This window comes from Myotis brandtii, unplaced genomic scaffold (genome assembly GCF_000412655.1).
Source record: "Myotis brandtii unplaced genomic scaffold, ASM41265v1 scaffold1288, whole genome shotgun sequence".
In the NCBI taxonomy this organism is placed as follows: domain Eukaryota; kingdom Metazoa; phylum Chordata; class Mammalia; order Chiroptera; family Vespertilionidae; genus Myotis; species Myotis brandtii.
In genome coordinates this window covers 351,212-370,551 of record NW_005354539.1, presented here as the reverse complement: position 1 = coordinate 370,551, position 19,340 = coordinate 351,212, and the positions used below count along the sequence as shown (strand labels likewise).

Below are 19,340 nucleotides of genomic sequence, written 5' to 3'. Positions count from 1 at the left end.
CCACTGCAAGGTGGCTTTCACGCCCAACACATAATACAAATTGCTTTTGCAAATGAGCTTCTTGTTTCTAAATCCCAATTTTTTTTGGTCTACATGTATCTTATTTAACTTCTCAGTAGAATGTGACACACTGCCTCTCTGGAATAGTCTCTTCCTCTCATGACCACATTCACTTGTTTCCTTAACTCTACAGCTTAACCCTAGGCTCCTTTATGGATTCTTCTTCTCTGCCTTTACCAACTTTACACCTATAAAGTTGCTGTTTCTTGGGGTTTTGTCTTTGGCCCTCTGTTCTTTTCATTCTCAACATGCTCCCAAAGCAAGCTCATCCATTCACAAGACTTTAATTTGAATCGATCTGTAATGTTTATGTCCAAATGGCTATCTCCATCTCAGATCTTTCACTTGATTTTCATACACTTGCATTTTCAACTATCTGACACCTTTAACTGGTGATGTCTCAAATCCAAACACTGAGCAGCGTCACTGCTCTATATTCCTTCACCCTTAACGCAACGACTACTGCTACCAGCTATCCAGTAAGCCTAGCAATGCTTGCAAGTCATTCTGGAAACCTCTTTCTCCCTTTCCCTGCCTCCCACATCTAAACAATCACAAACTCCTGTTGAGTCTCCCTCCCAAATAGCTCTTCAGTTTATCCAATATTAGAGCCACCATCCTTGTAGAGGCCCAATCAATCTGATGTGCACACCAGCTCTACACCTTTTTAAAACACAATTCCGATCATGTTACTTACAAGGCTTTGTTCCTGTCCTTAGCATAACGTAACGTTTAAAACTTTCAATGTGGTTTTAAATGCCCCTGCCACCAGAACATTTTAAGTCCAAGAAACATGTTTTTTCACAACTTCTGTACATGCAAATGTCTTCCTGAACCACTCATCTCTACACCTTTCATTGGGCTATTTCCTACTCATCACTCTCAATACATAGTTCTTGAAGTCTTCTATATACTCAGCATGGTAATTTGAATATAACGTATATTAATAATAACCTTAATAGCAAATCTTTATTGAGGGTTTGCTGTATGGAATGTTAAGCACATTCTATAATACTTCTCACATCAATCCTATAAGGTGGGGATCAGGCTGTCTCACTGATTAGGAAACTGCAGCAAAATTTATCTATAATAATAAAAGCATAATATGCTAGTTAGGACAGATGTCCTTCCGGATGAAGCCGGGGCTATGAAGAAAGCCTGGGTCCTGGGTGCCAGAGGGAAGCTGGCGCTGGCAGCCGGGGGAAGGAAGGCCTACTCTTGCACAAATTTCTAGTATTTAAGAAATTGCTTGCCCTGACCGGTTTGTCTCCGTGGATAGAGCGTCGGCCTGCGGACTGAAGGGTCCCAGGTTCGATTCCGGTCAAGGGCATGTACCTTGGTTGCAAGCACATCCCCAGTAGGGGGTGTGCAGGAGGCGGCTGATTGATGTTTCTCTCTCATCGATGTTTCTAACTCTCTATCCCTCTCCCTTCCTCTCTGTAAAAAAATCAATAAATATATTTAAAAAAATATATATATTTAAAAAAAAAAAAGAAATTGCTTAAGGTCCAGAGTTAGGGACTGACAGAATTGGGATTCAAATCCAGACAGTTCAGCTCCAGAGGTCATTCTCTTAACTATTACATAACCAGACCCCAAAAATATCTGTTGGACAAAAGATATCCAACTATTCTAGTAGAAACAAAAGAACACATACTGGAAGCCAGAATTCTGATCGCTATGTTAACTTATATTCTAGTTCAATTTCCCTGAGATGAATATTTGTTTAAAGAGAAAATATTCCCACTCTAGATGTCTGTGGCTCCCAATCACTTAATCAATTTCATAAGAAGCACATTTCAAATCTATTCCTTGACTATATACCAGACTTCTTGAATTGCTATCTCTGCATGTGGGAATCAGGAATGTGTATAGGCAAATACACAAAAAGTTCTGAGTTTCTTGAATATATAGTATTCAAGAAAGGATAAGAAATACATAACTAGAGAATAAACATATAGGAATGCCAATTCTATTCTCCATATACTAAGTTTAAGCTGTCAACATTTACACTTTTACCTTTAATTCCTGTTGTGATGTGAGGGAAGAAGAGGTCACCAGCATTCGTGTTAAGTTTTGAATTTTCTCAATCTGCACTTTTTGAAGCAGATCTTTTTCTTCCAAAAGTTGGGCCAATTGGTCTTTTTCCATTGCTTGGGCCCGAGTCTCTGTAGAAACCTATAGAATATAATATTCGGTTATATTAATGAATATGGCTAGGTTTTAGAACCTTGAAAAGTAACCTAAAAGAATATAAATTTTTGTGAACCATGAACTTTTTAATGTTATTAAACTAAAATTTCCTACCTGCAGAACACCAATATGCAGTTACAACAGTTTCTCAATCTTATAATAAAATCAGTAAAATATACAGTTCTTCTCATGTGCATACTCCATATGCCATGTATAAGATTATAACAATGCTGTTAGAGCAATTCTATTTAAACAAAAAATAAATAAAAGGGAGGGAGAGAGAGAAACATTGATTAGAAACATCTATCAGCCACCTCCTACTGGGGATCAAACCGGCAACCTGGGCATATGCCCTAACCAGAGTTGAACCATGACCTCTTGGTTTATAGGTCAATGCTCAACCACTGAGCCACTGGCTGGGCTAGAGCAATTCTATTAATTGCCTGAAAATATATAAATAACAGGCAGAGAAGTCAGAAAAGTAGAGACCTGAATACCTACAGCAAAAGAAGAGATGTTCTTTTAAGACTACCATATGGTATCTTAGAGTTCATCTTTTAAAAGATCACCAGGGGACCATAATGATTAAAACAAATAAATTACAACGACAAGTGATTATGCTATTTTATTAGATTGACTAGAGGCCTGGTGCATGGATTCGTGCACCAGTGGGTCCCTCGGCCTGGCCTGCAGTGCAGGAATCGGGCAGAAACTAGCAGTCCAATATCCCCCAAGGGGTCCCTGATTGTGAGAGGGTGCAAGCCAGGCTGAGGGACCCCACTGGTGCATGAATCTGTGCACCGGGCCTCTAGTATGCATATAAGATCTTTGGTTATTCTCTTCCTGCCCTCTCCCCTTCCCCCCTTTCCTCTGAGATTCATCAGTCTGTTCCATGTTTCCATGCCTGTGGTTTCCGCCTGTGTTGAGCATCTGCCCCCTGATGGTCAATGCGCATCATAGCTACCTGCTGGTCATCCGGTAGCCTAGGCCCTTGGTCGGCAAACCGCGCCTCTCTAGCCACATGCGGCTCTTTGGCCCCTTGAGTGTGGCTCATCCACAAAATACCACATGCGGGCGCACACATACAGTGCGATTGAAACTTCGTGGCCCATGCGCAGAAGTCGGTATTTTGTGGAAGAGCCAGTATTTTGTGGAAGAGCCACACTCAAGGGGCCAAAGAGCCGCATGTGGCTAGAGAGGCGCGGTTTGCCGACCAAGGGCCTAGGCTACCGGATAGATAGATAGATAGATAGATAGATAGATAGATAGATAGATATAGATACTGCAGGGTTAGAAGAGGATTTCAAGATAACATGAAATTATAGAAAGTAGTTTTACATAACCATACATGGTCTTCCTTTTTAACCCACTTCCCTATATTTGTGACAATTTTTAAAGAGTATCTACTTGGCCTGCCTGGTATGGGTCAGTGGTTGAGCACTGACCTATGAACCAGAAAGTTTCAGTTCAATTCCTGATCAAGGCACATGCCCAGGTTGCAGGCTTGATCCCCAGTAGGGGGCATGGAGAAGGCAGCTGATCAATGATTCTCTTTCATCATTGACGTTTCTATCTCTCCTTTTCCCTTCCTCTCTGAAATCATAAAAATATACATTTTTTTAAAAAGTATTTACTTGGCCCATTTCAAAATCCCAAATTTTTCCCTTTGGAAATGAAAAGTGAAATAGAATATAATTGCAAGAAACCAAATCTTTCAGTTTATAGTGAATTAAACTAAAACTTTTGCGTTGATTTCTTCTTAGTTAAAAACTGTTTTAAAGCTAGGTCACATGACACAGATATTGATGATTTAAGAGCCTTTCTGAGCATTTAGGCAGATTTCAATTCTATTTCTGTCCCATTCTTTACTGAAATACATGGTTCATACATACCTCCTCTAACTGTTTTTTAAGATCCATTATTTCTTTTCTATATCTTTTCAGGAGAGCTTCATCACTCGATACCTCATTTACATAAGGAGTATTCTTCATATATTTAGCAGTACTGGCAAACTGGAAAAAAAAAATATGAGTGTTCAGTGCTTGACACTAAAACATTTATTTTAGTCAACATTTAGGTTTCTTGTAGTTAAGTTCTTTAGAGAAAAAAATCAATGCTCTTTCAGGGTGGGATAATACTTTTCAACACAAAGAACATTCTGTGTGCTGTAATAATTCCTGTAACCTACCCTGGCACTGAAATATCTTCAAGGAGAGTCAAATATTTTAAAAACAGATGGTGACAGAAAACCTACTGGCTTACTAGAATCCCATTACCCTTCAAATCCAGTGCAAATCGCTCCCTCTACCTGAAGCTTTGCTTCAGGTCAAAAGCAGCTGTCCTTCCTTTGAATTCTATCCTACTTACTAGCCACGTAACTATTAATCCAAGGCAATTATGTTGGGAGACAGTCTAATCTTCCCCATAAGACTATAAATTCTGTGAAGCCAGGGACTCTATCTTCTATCTTTGTTTCTCTGACAGTATCATGATCCAGTGCTCAATAGCTCTTTAAAGCAATGTTTCTTAAAGTACGATTATCAGAAGTAACTTTAAGTGATAACATGAAGATGACCATTAAATCACTGAACCCTTCATTGAAAAAGCTATTCTATTGAAATTTCTCATTTTTCCTTTAACTCACCCCCAACCCCCCCCCTCCCCCACAAACAAAAACAAACCCAAAACAGAAAGTGCAGGCTTTAAGCTCAGAGTCAAGGCATGCAACAATTAGCTAGCAGGAATTTAAGAATTATTGTTATAAAGACAAACAATTTTTTGAAACCACTTCCACTTGTTGCAAGTGATACTAGTTTTCATTTATGGGACTGATAAAAAGTATCCTTCTATAATAAATTAAGTAAAAAAGTGAGTTATTTAAATAAAAATATCATGTTAATTTCAGTAAAAGTGTTAGATGTGGCAAAAATTGTGGAGATGAGATATGACTGAAGTCTGGGAAAATTAAAAAATTCTATTTAGTAGACAGCACATTAATTTTATCAGGTATGTTATGTCAATAGAAAAAAAGAAAACACAGCTAGCCTGGCTGCTGTTGCTCAGTGGTTGGAGCATCAGCCCACACAAAGGGTTGCAGGTTCGATTCCTGGTTGGGGTGTGCACAGGAGGCAACCAATTGATGCATCTCTCTCATATCGATGTTTCTCTTATCTTCCTCCTCCCTTCCACTCTCTCTTAAAAAAAAATTTCATCATTGGAACAAAAACAAAAAACCCAAAATAAACCCAAAAAACCTATAGCTAAGCTCAGTAGGTATTTTTTCTTCTTTAAGATGATCCCCGCCCCCCCTCCCCCCAATGAAGTTGAGATAAAAAAAGAAACACACTCACCTGGAGAGTACTAAGAGTTTCATCAAAAGACACTGGAGTAATTGTGCAGATAATACGTGTTTTGGCATTTCCTCCCAAGGAATTCTGGAGAATTCGTGTTAATTTGCTATCTCGATAATTTATGAAACCCCTAGGTGAGAAATGAGTTTGGGAAGAAAAAGAGTAAGAATTTTTATATAACAAAAATGGTTACTTGATTAATGCAGAACTTTAGCTACAACTTTAAAAATAAATTCTTTTCAGATTAAAGAGGGCAGGTAAAATTTACTGACTCGAAATCTATACTAATAAAAGGGTAATATGCTAATTAGACCAGATGTCTTCCGACAACCTTCCGGACAAAGCCATGGTGGCGGGGCCGAGGCAGAGGTGGTTAGGGACGATTAGGCCAGCAGGGGAGAGCAGTTAGGGCAGTGGTCAGCAAACTGCGGCTCTGTGGCCCCTTAAGTGTGGCTCTTCCACAAAATACCATGTGCGGGCGCGCATGTACAGTGTGATTGAAACTTCGTGGCCGATGCGCAGAAGTTGGTATTTTGTGGAAGAGCCACACTCCAGGGGCCAAAGAACCGCATGTGGCTCGTGAGCCGCAATTTGCCGACCACTGAGTTAGGGCCATCAGGCTGGCAGGGGAGAACAGGGGGATCAGGCCGGCATTGGGAGAGGGATGCTGGTCCCGGATTGGGAGAGGGATGTCTGGCAGTCAAACATCCCCTGAGGGGTCCCAGATTGGAGAGAGTGCAGGCCAGGCTGAGGGGACCCCCCCCCCCGCCCCATGCACGAATTTCGTGCACTGGACCTCTAGTATTTAAAATAAGTTAATTTAGCTGGTCATAGTCATAGATATAAGAAGTCATGCATGCTCACAGAATCACAAAAGCTTTTGAATACATGAAAGAAATTAGCACTTTGTCACTGAACTATAATAATTTTCAACCTCATGAAAAATATAAGCATTAACAGGTAAATCACTGTGGGATAATCTTACCCAACTTGTCCATCACTAAGTTTCTTGATCACTTGTCCCAAAATAAATAAACTTCGATTTATATTACAGCCTTCCTTAAGTCTCACACCTGCATTGATTAAACAAATATGAAAACTAAAATTGATTTCTGTACTACATGATGAACTTATTTACCAGTAAGTTATAAGACAAATTAGAAGTAAAAGGGTCAGATGCTGATGTCTATGCTTTGCACTAGATCTGAGCCCACCTTTTATACCACTGGTAGAAGGAGCCCTCTCCCTATTCCTCCCACCTATTGAATGAATCAGCAAACTTGTCACCTGAGGGAACTAGCAAAAGAAAAATGACTAAGAATCAGAAGGAGGAAAAACCCATTTCCCAAAAGAGCCTCTGACCCCTCAGTTAAAATCTATTTTTTTCAAACCTCACAAGCAACTATAGACATACAATCAAGTTAGTACCTATAGGCTCACAACCAAAAAGGTTTTCATTGTAAAATTGTTAATATGCTCAAATAACTCAAACATTAAAAAAAAAGTACATTGAAAAAACTCACTTTTATACTTCATTCAACCTATTCCTGTTTCTATTCCAGCAAACCATTTTTATTAGTTTATTTTTCTAGAGATTTTTAGAAATACAAGTCCATACATATTAATTTCTCCCCTTTCTTTTTTACAGTAATAATAGTATATTAAATACACTACTTCTGCACTTTGCTTTTTTTCATTTGGCAACTGTTATTTCAGGTACATTATTCACCTGTGACTATAATATTGCTGCTTAACAAGCCAGCTTAAAACAAGCATTTATTTCTTATTTACAGGTCTGAGAATTCATGGTTTGGTGGATAAAGGCCACCCTCAGCTGAGTGTGTCTATGTCAGGCTGAAGGAAATTAATGTAGAGAGGCTTGACGTCTTTTGATTGTGAACCTTCCCATCTAAGTAAGCTCACCCATTTGTGTAAGTATATGGTTATGTTCTTCAGGTCTGTTTTAAAGTTTTCTTTATGCTGGTCTTGTGAAATTTTTGTTGAGTTTCATCCTAGGTATTACATCCTTTAAGTCATTGCTGTAAATAGAGTCTTTCGTATGCTTAATATTCTAACTGGCTGTTGTTTGTATCATGAGAGTTATTAATGTCAGCATATTAATTTTGTACCCCACTACCTTTCTGAATTTCTTTATTGATTATGACAATTTGGTTTTCATGGTACTCTCAGCAGCTTTCCAGCTATACAATCCTAACATCTGCATAGTTTTAGTTTTTTAATTGATGCTACAGTAGCCTGAAGTAACTAGCTAGATACAGAAGCTGATTTTTGCATTAAAGACCTTTATCACAAAATTATTATTGCCATTACGTTATTAGTTTCTAAAATGTATGCTAGCACTTTTTATTCTGTAAAACAGGAAAACATTCAGACCAACACTGCATGAGTTTTCATTACCTTCAGCACCTGTTTGAGCAGCTCTTTCACTGCCTGCAAGATCAACCAAATTCTGAAACATAGATGGAAAGAAACCTTTAGGAAGGATAACCTGAAATAATGAAATCCAAACTGAAAGCACGTTTTTAATGCATGGTTTATCTGAACACCACTCTTCTACCGCTGTCTCTCACCCCACTGTCTAGGCCTTCTCTTTCCTGAGTCATCTACACCGTGTTCCTTAACTATACTGTATCCTTCATAATGCTGACAGAATAGGTTTTCTATTCCTACACAAAGTTCAAAACCCAACTATGGTGATTATGATTCTTTACAATCTGGCACTTGTGTTGCCCCAACATTATATCTATCCATTGCTTACTCTTAACTACTCACTAAATTGAACTATACGCACTATGCCCTGCACACCTCATGTGCTTCTACACTTGCAAGTGCTATCTTTTGCCACTCCCTTTTAGTTAGTTTGAATGTTCTAGTATGCCCTTACTCATTATTCAGGACCAAAGGCAAATGTTACCTCTTAAATGTAGTTTTGCCGAATTTACCCTTCATCTCCCACACCTTGAATGAATTGATTTTCAACTGTGTTCAGAGAGGTGTTTATAGATAATGACTTATTCTTATAGTGCTGAGCTAGTCATTTGTATCTCCCAACACATTGTAGCATCTTTAAAAGCACAGGCCCCTCTTTCATTTCAAAAATGTTGTTGAACAAAGTGACTGCCTGTCATGCTGCAGGCAGTTTGTTAGGTACTAGGAATACAACGTGAACCGGACAAATAAAAGCCCCTGCTCTCAGAGCTTATATTCTAAATGGGGTGGGATGAGAAGAGGAGGAAGTTGGTGAGAAGAGAGAAAAAGACAAACAGATAAGAAACGTATCATGTAAGTGTAATATAGATAATTTAAAGAGTGCTGGAAGAGAGACGAGGAAGGGACAAAGTTCTTTGGATTGGGTGGTTGGGGAAGGCCTTCCATTAAACCAGGGGTGGGGAACCTTTTTTCTGCCAAGGGCCATTTGGACATTTATACTGTCATTTGCTTAATATCATTCAGGTAATATAAATTTATGTTGCTATGAATAAAGCTCATAGATTTATTGAATTTCCAGTCCCGCCAGTGGTTATCTTGGCAGGGCCAGACTAAATATGCAGCCCGCAGGGTGGACATTCCCCACCCTTGCATTAGACTAAGATCAGAAATGACAGAGAAGAGGGAGCCAGTCATGCAAAGACCAAGGGAACTGTATTTAAGAATAAAGAATAGACTGTACACCCAGTCACAAAGCAATAACAAGCTTAGTGCATTCAAAACATAGAAAGGGCAGCACTGGCAGAGTGAGTGAAAGATAGGATAAGATAGGGTAAGGACTCTGGATTTCCTAAGTGCAAGGGGAAATCATGAGAGGGCTTTAAGCAAGAGCAACATGTCTTGATTTAACTTTCTGAAGGATCAACTGTGAAACCCTAGGTGGAGAAAGGGTTGGGGAGGGGCAAGAGAGGCAGCAGGGAGCCCAGAGAGGAATGTTAGTGTGAGACAATGGTGGCTTGAGCTAGGCAGGTAGCAGTGGAGACAGTAAGTAGTGGAGGGATGTTTTCTTTATTCTTTTAAACTCCAGAGCCCAGTACTATGCTCACAACATGGTAAAGGCTCAGTAAATATTCTTAATGCATTTAAAGTCAGAGATTTAAATTGTTTCTCTGTGGAGACTTGCAGGAATGGCAGGTAATTCTGTACCAACTTTGTAGTTCTATCTCAGATACTTCTTTCTCTAAAATACTCAGAGAAGTCTAATCTTTTTTGTAGAGTATCTATTACAGATAACCCTGATACATAATAGCAGGGCAACGTGGTGATGAAGGCAGCATGAATTAAGGTATAAGATGGGAATGAGCATTAGTATTCGAAGATATGAAGAATCTATAAGAGAGGAGCTCGTGTGGAGTAGAAGGAAGTAAAGTTACATGGGCCAAGAGTGGCCAGATCTTGACTATGGGAGAGACACAACAAGATCAGTACTTGATCAAAGTCATGGAAGCCAGGTCCAGGAGAATGATGTAGCAAATTAAGAGAGATGAGTACCTAAATAAGTATGACACCAAGGAGAAATGTTGAAAGATGAAATCAGTAAGAAATGGTTAAAACTGGATAAAAGGGAAGGCAGAAAGAGAGCCAAAATGACTTGGGTTTTTAGCCGAGGGGACCAGAATAATGCTGGTACAACTGGAAAAAAGGAATATTCATTGCAATAGGAATAAATTAATTTGGTTTTAGACACACTGAAGTTTGAGACAAGAATGGGACATCTGATAATAATAAAAGGTTAATATGCAAATAGACCAAATAGCGGAACCAAATAACCAGTTGCTATGATGTACGCTGACCACCAGGGGGCGCACACGGAACATGGTGGGTGTTGGCAGCAAGCGGCAGAGCGTGGAACATGGCAGGCGTTGGCTGCGGCCGGATGATGGAACAGGTGAGCAGGGGTGCCAGACCAAAGCAGGGCGCCGGTGGCTGTCATCAGGGAGAGCCTGTGGTGGTTACTGAAATTTCTTTGATCCTGCCTGTGCCACGGTCCCGCTGGTACTTGCACCTGCTGCTGGCGCCGGTCCCTGTCACACCCACTGCTGGTGTTCAGCACCGGTCCCAATTGCTTGGCGCCGTCAGCAGGTGCAAGTGGTGGCTGCTGGCCTGATTGCCCCTCAGGGCTTCTCCACCTCCCCCTGCTCCTGAGGGGTGATTGGATCGGCAGCTGCTGCTCACACACACTGACGGTGCTGGTCCTGCTCGCACCCGCTCCTGCTCTTTCCACACTGTCAGCAGTTGTGAGTGGGACAGGTGCTGTCAGTGTGTGGGAGCGGCAGCAATGGGAGCAGGACTTTCGGCAGACAGGGGACTGGGGGGCCGCTGCGGCAGGAGGGGCCGGGAGGGGGCACGGAGGATGGGCTGAGACCCGCCCCTGTGCCCTCCGCAGCCTCGCAGCCCACAATTCCTTTCAAGGTGCACGAATTTGTGCACTGGGCCCCTAGTACGATTATAATAATCATTAGGAAGACATGTATTAGAACTCAGAGACTCTAGATAAAATAAACATTTGGCCATCATTAACACAGAAGTGATAACAATGTCTGAGAACATACATGGGAAGTAAGAAAGGCCACAGAACAGCCTGTGTTTTTGTTAGAAGGGTAGGAGAAAAGAGGCCACACAGGGGAATAGAGAAGACGCACACCTAAGAGAACCTGGATCTTATCACAGAAAGGCTAGGAAATGCTCAAAGGCCACCTACAAAGAGTCAGAAAATGATCCTTTGGGGAAGACTTCTTCCCAAGAAGATACTTAAGAGTGAGAGGCTGGAAGGTTGTTGGATCAGATGGGACCTGTTGTCCCTAAATGAGAGCATCAAACAACATGAGAAAAGTCATCAAATGGATCACTGACCATGTCAAGAGTGTTAAAGCTAAATTAAGAGAAAAGTTGGAAATGTAGTGATATATCACAGGCCAGGTTTGGAAAACAAAACAGAAGTTAGGTTTTTTGCTGTTAAATTAAAACAAGACTAGTTTACTAAAATAAACTTTGCACTTGTATGGTAAAGTAAGTAAACTAGAATTAGATTTAATTAAGACTGATTTTTCAAAATCTAAAAATGAACAAACATAAACTATGTACAAGTGTTGGGACTACAAGATGAATAAGATATCACTCTTACTTTCCAGGGATTTACAGTCTAAAACACTGTGTTTATAATATAAAATATATTTATTTATTTACTTAAGAATGAACTTGAATGTGATTTACTTTTAATCCATCCCACTTAAGTTTTTGTTTATCGCACAAGTCTTAATTCTATTGGATGAGACTAAAAAGCCAAAAAACAAAGACACTGACCCATTCCAAAATTACGTTAACTCTTAAATGTGTATGAAAAACAAATAAACAAAAAAACAAACAAAAAAAACCCAAACAAAAAAACAAACAAACCCCCCTTCATTACTGTCATAGAAAGCCTCAAATCCTACAGTCCTAACATCTAAATTTTAGGAGATGGTAGCCATACATAATAGGAAGAAAGATCCTCTAAATTCTTTCTACATTTTAGCTAGTAATTTTATGCTACATATGTCGCTAGTTAAAATACCATTTATAGATGGTTCTATTTAGTTCAGTTAACAGTCCTTATGAAACCAAACAACCCACAACTGAGTCCAATTTTGCTTTGGCCTATAAGGTACATTATCATGGTTTATCAATACTCACCAAGTGGGACACCTTGACAGATCCTTCACAATTAGAAGGTTCACCTTTCTCTCTACTTTCCAAAATCTAGAAGGAAAAGGAAACTTGTAGAAAACTTAGTGCATTCTTAACTGGAAAGACCAAATAGAGAATTACCTACCATCCTAAAAATGGTATGAGAGCGACTGCTTCTTTGATTCATTTTTGTAATTCCATAATGTCTATTCTCTGTAAAAAATGAGTCATATTTCAGCAGTGTATGTCAAAATTTTTAAAAATTAACTTTTATTTTAGCTTAAAACTGAAAGTGTGACTTGAAGCCTAAATGCATTCAATTGAATAGTTTTTACAATGCCTTGAAGAAATACAGAATAAAGTCTTACTTTCTCCCTTTCTGATCCACTTCAAAGCCATTTCTGATGTAGAAACAACTTCTTCTGTGAGGTCAGATACATACACATTCCTCTGAAACAAGTTTAATTATGGGAAGGGTAAAGAAATAGAAAACACTTAAAAGTTTGCATATCAAAAAGAAGGTGCGAACTATGATAGAATACATTTTTAGAAGTCAAAATGCAAAATGAAAACTATAGTATGAAAATAACAAGTAAACTTATGATATTTACAATTTACTTCCTATATCAAAGCACACCAAATTCTAACCTGAAACTTCCATCTTGCTCTTTTTAGGCACTTACACCAATATACAGCTGTCAATATTTAAAAACTACACATATAGGGGTGGGCAAAAGTAGGTGTATAGTTGTGAGTATACAAAATACAAAATTTATTTATTTTTTTTAGAATTTATTCTTGTATTATTGTATTACTAGAGGCCTGGAACAAGAAATTCATACACTCAGGGCGGGTGGTGGTGGGGCGCCCTCAGCCCAGTCTGTGCTCTCTCCCAGTCCGGGAGCCCTTGGGGGATGTCCGACTGACAGCTTCGGCCCGCTCCATGAGGAGCGGATATCCTTAGAGCTGTCACGAAGGCAGGAAAGGCTCCTGCCACCACTGCTGCGCTCACCAGCCGCGAGCCCGGCTCAGGGCTTCTGGCTGAGTGGCACTCTTGCATTGAGCATCTGCCCCCTGGTGGTCAGTGTGCGTCATAGCCTCCGGTCATTCCGCTGTTCAGTCATTTGCATATTAACCTTTTATTATATAGATGTTACAACTGTAAACCTACTTTTGCCTACTATGTATTGCTTAAAAAGGGATCTTTATAATCGCTTAAGAAAAAATAAACCATAGATACAGCACTTAAAAATATAGAAATTAAAGGTAAATGTTCAAGAACAACAATAGCAATAAATAAGTCTCTTTTTTGAGCTACTTTGTTAACTCTGCTACTCACATTGAAGTCTTCCCGAATTATTAAAGGCTTCATTTTTCGAGTGTCACAAAGTAAGTCTGTAATGGTTTCATTATATATTTCCATGTAAGACACACGCAAGAGAAATTCCCTATCAGGAAACTAGAAGATAAAACAACAACAAAACATTAATCATCCATTTAGGAAAACCTAATACTAAATGTTTATGTGTTAATATTAAATATTAAAATATTGTTTGAAAAACTATCTCCTTAAAACAAACAAACAAACAAAACCCCTAAAAATCCCCTTATGGTTCTATATTAATAATGATAAACACAAAACTATAAAAGCAAAAGCACTGTTTCAGAAAAATATAGTATCATAGAATTAGAAGAGTGCCCAGTCCAAATCTATAAGTTCAAAATAAAACCATACCCACAGATGTTCAAATAAAAACATTAAAAATCATTAAAATAATAATAAGTAATTTAAATGCAATCAACTCTTAACTAATTAGGCTGCCTTATCTGGCCCTCTGCTGCCCTTGTCTTTTATCTACATCTATTTTTACTGCTCCTTGGTAATCAATGACAGTTAAACAAAGGCAGTGAGGAGTTATCCATTCTGATAAGACTTTCCTGTTCCTTAATGCCCATTTTGTGGTCGGAGTATTACTATTTCAAGCAAAAAATGAAGAACTTTAAGCTCTGAAGTAAGTTTGTGGAAAAGAAGTAAATCTGTGCCATGCCTTTCTTCTCTCCCCACAGATAATCAAGAGATAACTGTAAATCTACTTCCTTCATCATTAAAAGAGAACACTGAAGTTGCTATCCTATTATTACTACTTTTACCTGTCTGTACTAGAAATTTAGCTAAGTTATTTACCTTCTCAATTTTATGGAAAATGTCATGAATTGCCCTGGGTATTACTCCCAAATAATCTCCTGAACCCATCATAGTAAATGTTTTTCCCGAAGCAGTCTGCCCATAGGCAAATATAGTACCTGCAAAAACAAAACACACACAAAGATTAAAAAAAGAGAGAGATTACAGAGTATAAAACTATCAATATTTGTTGAACAGACAGCCCAGACTAAAATGTTTCTGCAATGAATACAAACCATTATAGCCTTGTATGGCAGAATCTATGATGGGCACTGCTATTTCTTCGTAAACATCTTTAGTGGTTTCATTACTATCAAAGACACGATCTAAAAAACAACAACACATGAGTTAAACCAAACAAACTGTGTTTTCTTCTTAATTAGTAGTTGCTCAAAGAAATAAAATTGTCAGAATCTATAACAGTGATTCCCAAAGTAGGCGCTACCACCCCTGGTAGGCGCTGCAGCGATCCAGGGGGGCGGTGATGGCCACAGGTGCATTTGGGGGCGATGAGTAACTGCTATTAAAATTTAAAAAAAATTAATTTCCAGGGGCTGAGTAATATTTTTTCTGGAAAGGGGGCGGTAGGCCAAATAAGTTTGGGAACCACTGATCTATAATAATAAAAACGTAATATGCTAATTAGACCGCACGTCCTTCTGGATGAAGTCAAGGCTGCGAGGGAAGCCCGGGTCCTGGGTACCAAAGGGAAGCCGGTGCTGGCAGCTGGGGGAAGGAGGGCCTACTCTTGCACGAATTTCGTGCATCAGGCCTCTAGTATAGTATAAAATATTGAAGACTATATTTTCTTCAACTTTTTGGTCCTCTGAAAATATACTTTTCTATAAGGTAAAATGTGTTGGTCCTCACACCTAAACCCCGTCCAAACAAACAAAAAACCCACCCAAGAAAACGTCATCTATGCTATGTACTTTCAAGAGGCAGTAGGGCATAGTGGCTAAATATGGAGTCTTGAAATAGATTGTCTGCAAATCCTGGTTCTGAGACTTACTAGCTGTGTGACTTTGGGCAAGGTGGTTGATATCTCTGTGCCTCAGTTCCCTAATTTGTTAAACCAATACACTATATTATCTTCCTCACAGAATTATTCTAAACATTAGGTTAATACTTAGGAAATGAGAACTATTACTATTCTTTGGGAAATTTCAATGTTTAGAATATCTAGCAAAAAGGACTAGCCCTAACTAAACCAAATGCAAACATTTGAAAGAAAAGTACTGAAAAAAAGCTGACTTTAGAGGGAATGCCCAGTTTGCTGGTTGCCAAAGACTAGGTTTAGGACTGCATTTGCCCTGATGAATTCACTAGTCTAGGAAGTGGTTTTCTGCTTTTGTTAGCACATTAAAAATGGACCACTCTTGCAGTGGTAGCCTCACATTAAAAAGCTCACAAGCAATTAATTTGTGCATCAGGAGGGAAATGGGTTGACCCACAATGAGAAATTCAGTGATCACACTGCTTGCACCACGCCCATATATCTACCCTGTTGGCAGAACTATATGGAAAACCAAAGTTCCATCCAAAGACTGCTTAGGCATCATAATTTCTGAGCAAGGAGAGATGACCGGATGATTCAAATCTTAATGCCATCTGCTTCAGATAGGTGAATGAGTCAAAATCCTCAATGGGCATATACGGCTTCCGAGAATCTGTAGTACCTGAGTCGAAATGCTTTCGCATTCATTGCTTTTGGTTTTATAATCTCTGGCATATATTGCTTTACCTTTTAAAAAATTATGTTAATCCCCTCAAATAGTCCTTTACCAGGAATCATTTTCTCTACTGTACATCCTGGCTCCAGATCTTATATGTTGGCTTTCTACATTAACACTGCTTTGACACTCATTCCTAAGGTTGTTGAGAACACTTCGCTGTCGCTCTTTGGTGCCTAAGTGGCTAGGACACAGATCTGGAGCCTGACTTCCCCTTGCTGGCTGTGTGACTCTGAGCCTCTGTTTTAGTCCTGTTCTAAAATGGGAAGGTACCTATCACATAGTATCTACTACACAGGCTTGGTGGAGGATCAAATGAGTTAAGATTATGAAGAGCTTAGAACAGTGTTTGACACACTGGCAACACTATATACATATTAAATCAATACAACAAATCAGTCTAGTCAACCTTTAGGGCAGGGGTGGGGAACCACTTTTCTGCCAAGGGCCATTGGGATATTTATAACATCATTCTCGGGCCATACAAAATTACCAATTTAAAAAGTAGCCTGCTACATTTGCTTAAATTAGCTTACCCTAGTGCCTTGGCAAGGCCAGACCAAATGGTTTCACGGGCCTCTATGTTCCCTACCCTTGCTTTAGGGCCTTTAAGTCCCTTTGTCCTAGGTAGCTCTCCCTCATCCTGCAGGTCCCAGTTTAAGTGGTACCATTTCAGACACCTAGCTAGATCCCCACTATAAGCTTCCACAAAGCTTGTCATAATAAGTGTAATTACTTATTAAGGTGTCCCTTCTGACACATGATAAGCTCCATAAAAATAGGGGTGAGTCCTTTCCGTATTTCAGCAAAGAACGGATATCTTCCCTACTTATTGTTTAAAGAGATTTCTTGGAAATAATTGTGGAAAAAATACTAAATTGAAAAGATGATCTTAAAGATGACTTCACATTAAGTGACACATTTTAGGCTTACGAAGTTTTAGGCCATAAATACACTAATAAATAAGAGGGGAAAATGACAGTTTTAGTCATAAGACACTCTGACTATGACTGTTTTAAATATCAATTTATTATCTTACCTTTCATACATGGATGAACAATTTTTTTAAGGTACCCACTGAAGCAGTTACCAAAAGGCTTGGTCTCTTCTTTAATGACAAATCCAGTATTATTCACAAGCCTTTGTACTCTTTTTGTTATTGTTGTTAATCCTCACCCTACGATATTTTTTCCATTTAAAAAAATATATATATATTCTTATTGATTTCAGAGAGGAAGGAAGAGGGAGAGATAGAAACATCAATGATGAGAGAATCACTGATCAGCTGCTTCCTGAATACCCAGTACGGGGGATCGAGCCTGCAACTCAGGCATGTGCCCTGACGGGAATCGAACCCGGGACCCTTCAGTCCACAGGCCGACGCTCTATCCACTGATCCAAACCAGCCAGGGCTTTCCATTGGTTTTTAGAGAGAGTGGAAGGGAGAGGGAGAGACAGAGAGAAACATCAATGTGAGCGAACCACATCGATTGGTTGCCTCCGCACAAGCCTTGACCAGGGCTGGGGATCCAGCCTGCAACTGAGGAACATGCCCCTGACCGGAATCAAACCAACGGGAGACCCTTCCGTCTGAGAGTCTGTGCCAAACCGGCGAGGGCTTTTTAATTTGTACTCTTAACAGGAACAGAATAACAGGTTAGCTTTTGATGCTAGCATAAGCTTACCAAAATTAAAGGATTTACTCCCATCCACTTGATAAACAGCATTATTGCCAGTTTTCCAATAAACTTGGGTAGTTTCTCCAAGAGCTTCTTCTCTAAAACAATAAAACACTGCATTTTACTATTACTGGTCAAAGAAGCAATGTTATAGGAAAGATAATTTAAAATATTTCATCTTCTGAAGACTATTTTAAAAGATGGTAATGACATCTATATCAGATAAACATGGAAAATCCACTTTTTTTGGGGGGGGAGGGGTCAACACTTTTTTTTAATACTTTTTTTTTTATTGATTTCAGAGAGGAAGGGAGAGGGGGAGAGATTAAAACATCAATGATGAGAGTGAATCATTGATTGGCTGGCTCCTGCACGCCCCCCACTGGGGATTGAGCCAACAACCTGAGCATGTGCCCTTGACTGGAATCGAACCTGGGGTCCTTCAGTCCGCAGGCCAACGCTCTATCCACTGAGCCAAACCAGATAGGGCAGGGGTCAACACTTTTAAACAGGGCTGCAATAACCTCCTGCCCTCTCATGGGAGATTTATTTCGAAGCTCTTCACTCCCACCGTTTTACCCAGTACCAGCAGCTGAGAAGACACACCCAAAATGCAACCCTGCTTAGGTCCCTCTCCCTTAAATCCTTTATTTATTTTATTTTTTTGTTTTTATTTTATCTATCTATCTATCTATCTATCTATCTAATCCTTTAAAGGTCATCTGAAGTCCTTGCTGTGGCACAGGAGATCTGGATTATGTTTATCTCTCTTCAAACTCATCTTCTAAATTCCTCTATCTATATATCTATCCTAACTCCCTACTAATCAATTACCTGAAGGTTCCTACGGGATAACAGATTCAACCCCTCTGCGCCTGGAATACCCTGACTAACCTTCCCGTTAAGTAACTTTATTCTTTCATTCATGAAAAGTGTCAGGCGTTTCCAGACAGTGGCCCTGCCTCTCCCCCAAACTGTCATCTCATCAAAGGGCTATGAGGCCTCCAGCCAACACTCTCAGCCAGGATATGGTAACACTTGCCAAGACGTATTGTAATAGTTTCTTTCTGGGGTGAAGGCCGGAGACGAGAGAAGCAAACAGACTTACTTCAGTACCTCCCCTCCCTGCTTTTTCTCTGTAGCATTTATTACTCGCCTATCAACGTTTTCATTCTACATTTTTTTTCTACTTTACTTTCTGTCTCTCCCGGCCCAATGTAAGATCCACAGGGCCACGATGACAGTATGTTTAGTACAGTACACCGTACTAAAAAAATAAAAAATCTGTATATATCACCAGTCATTCCACTTTCTGCATGTTGTATGCAGTCATTGTCTGAATGAAGTCTTAGGTGCCTACTGAATACGATGCAAAAAAATAAAATAAAAAAGACAGGCTCGTCCCGGCTCTTACGGAGTGCACAGCAGGAGGGAGACAGGTCGGTGTCACCTGCCGAGTGTCAGG

The 19,340-nt window shown here is 39.5% G+C and overlaps 1 protein-coding gene across 1 annotated transcript in view; it reads right to left on the bottom strand.

Annotated features, from left to right (window-relative positions):
• Window positions 1-19,340, bottom strand: part of CENPE (centromere protein E, 312kDa) — a 93,393-nt gene that overhangs the window by 42,562 nt on the left and 31,491 nt on the right. Inside the window, exons 2-13 of the mRNA XM_014534313.1 lie at window positions 17,882-17,973; window positions 14,700-14,789; window positions 14,464-14,582; window positions 13,618-13,737; window positions 12,647-12,728; window positions 12,424-12,491; window positions 12,285-12,350; window positions 8,022-8,073; window positions 6,589-6,676; window positions 5,604-5,733; window positions 4,146-4,265; window positions 2,080-2,238 (exon numbers count right to left, since the gene is read on the bottom strand). Of these exons, the coding sequence (XP_014389799.1) occupies window positions 2,080-2,238; window positions 4,146-4,265; window positions 5,604-5,733; window positions 6,589-6,676; window positions 8,022-8,073; window positions 12,285-12,350; window positions 12,424-12,491; window positions 12,647-12,728; window positions 13,618-13,737; window positions 14,464-14,582; window positions 14,700-14,789; window positions 17,882-17,973 (1,186 nt within the window). The remainder of the gene's footprint in view (window positions 1-2,079; window positions 2,239-4,145; window positions 4,266-5,603; window positions 5,734-6,588; window positions 6,677-8,021; window positions 8,074-12,284; window positions 12,351-12,423; window positions 12,492-12,646; window positions 12,729-13,617; window positions 13,738-14,463; window positions 14,583-14,699; window positions 14,790-17,881; window positions 17,974-19,340) is intronic.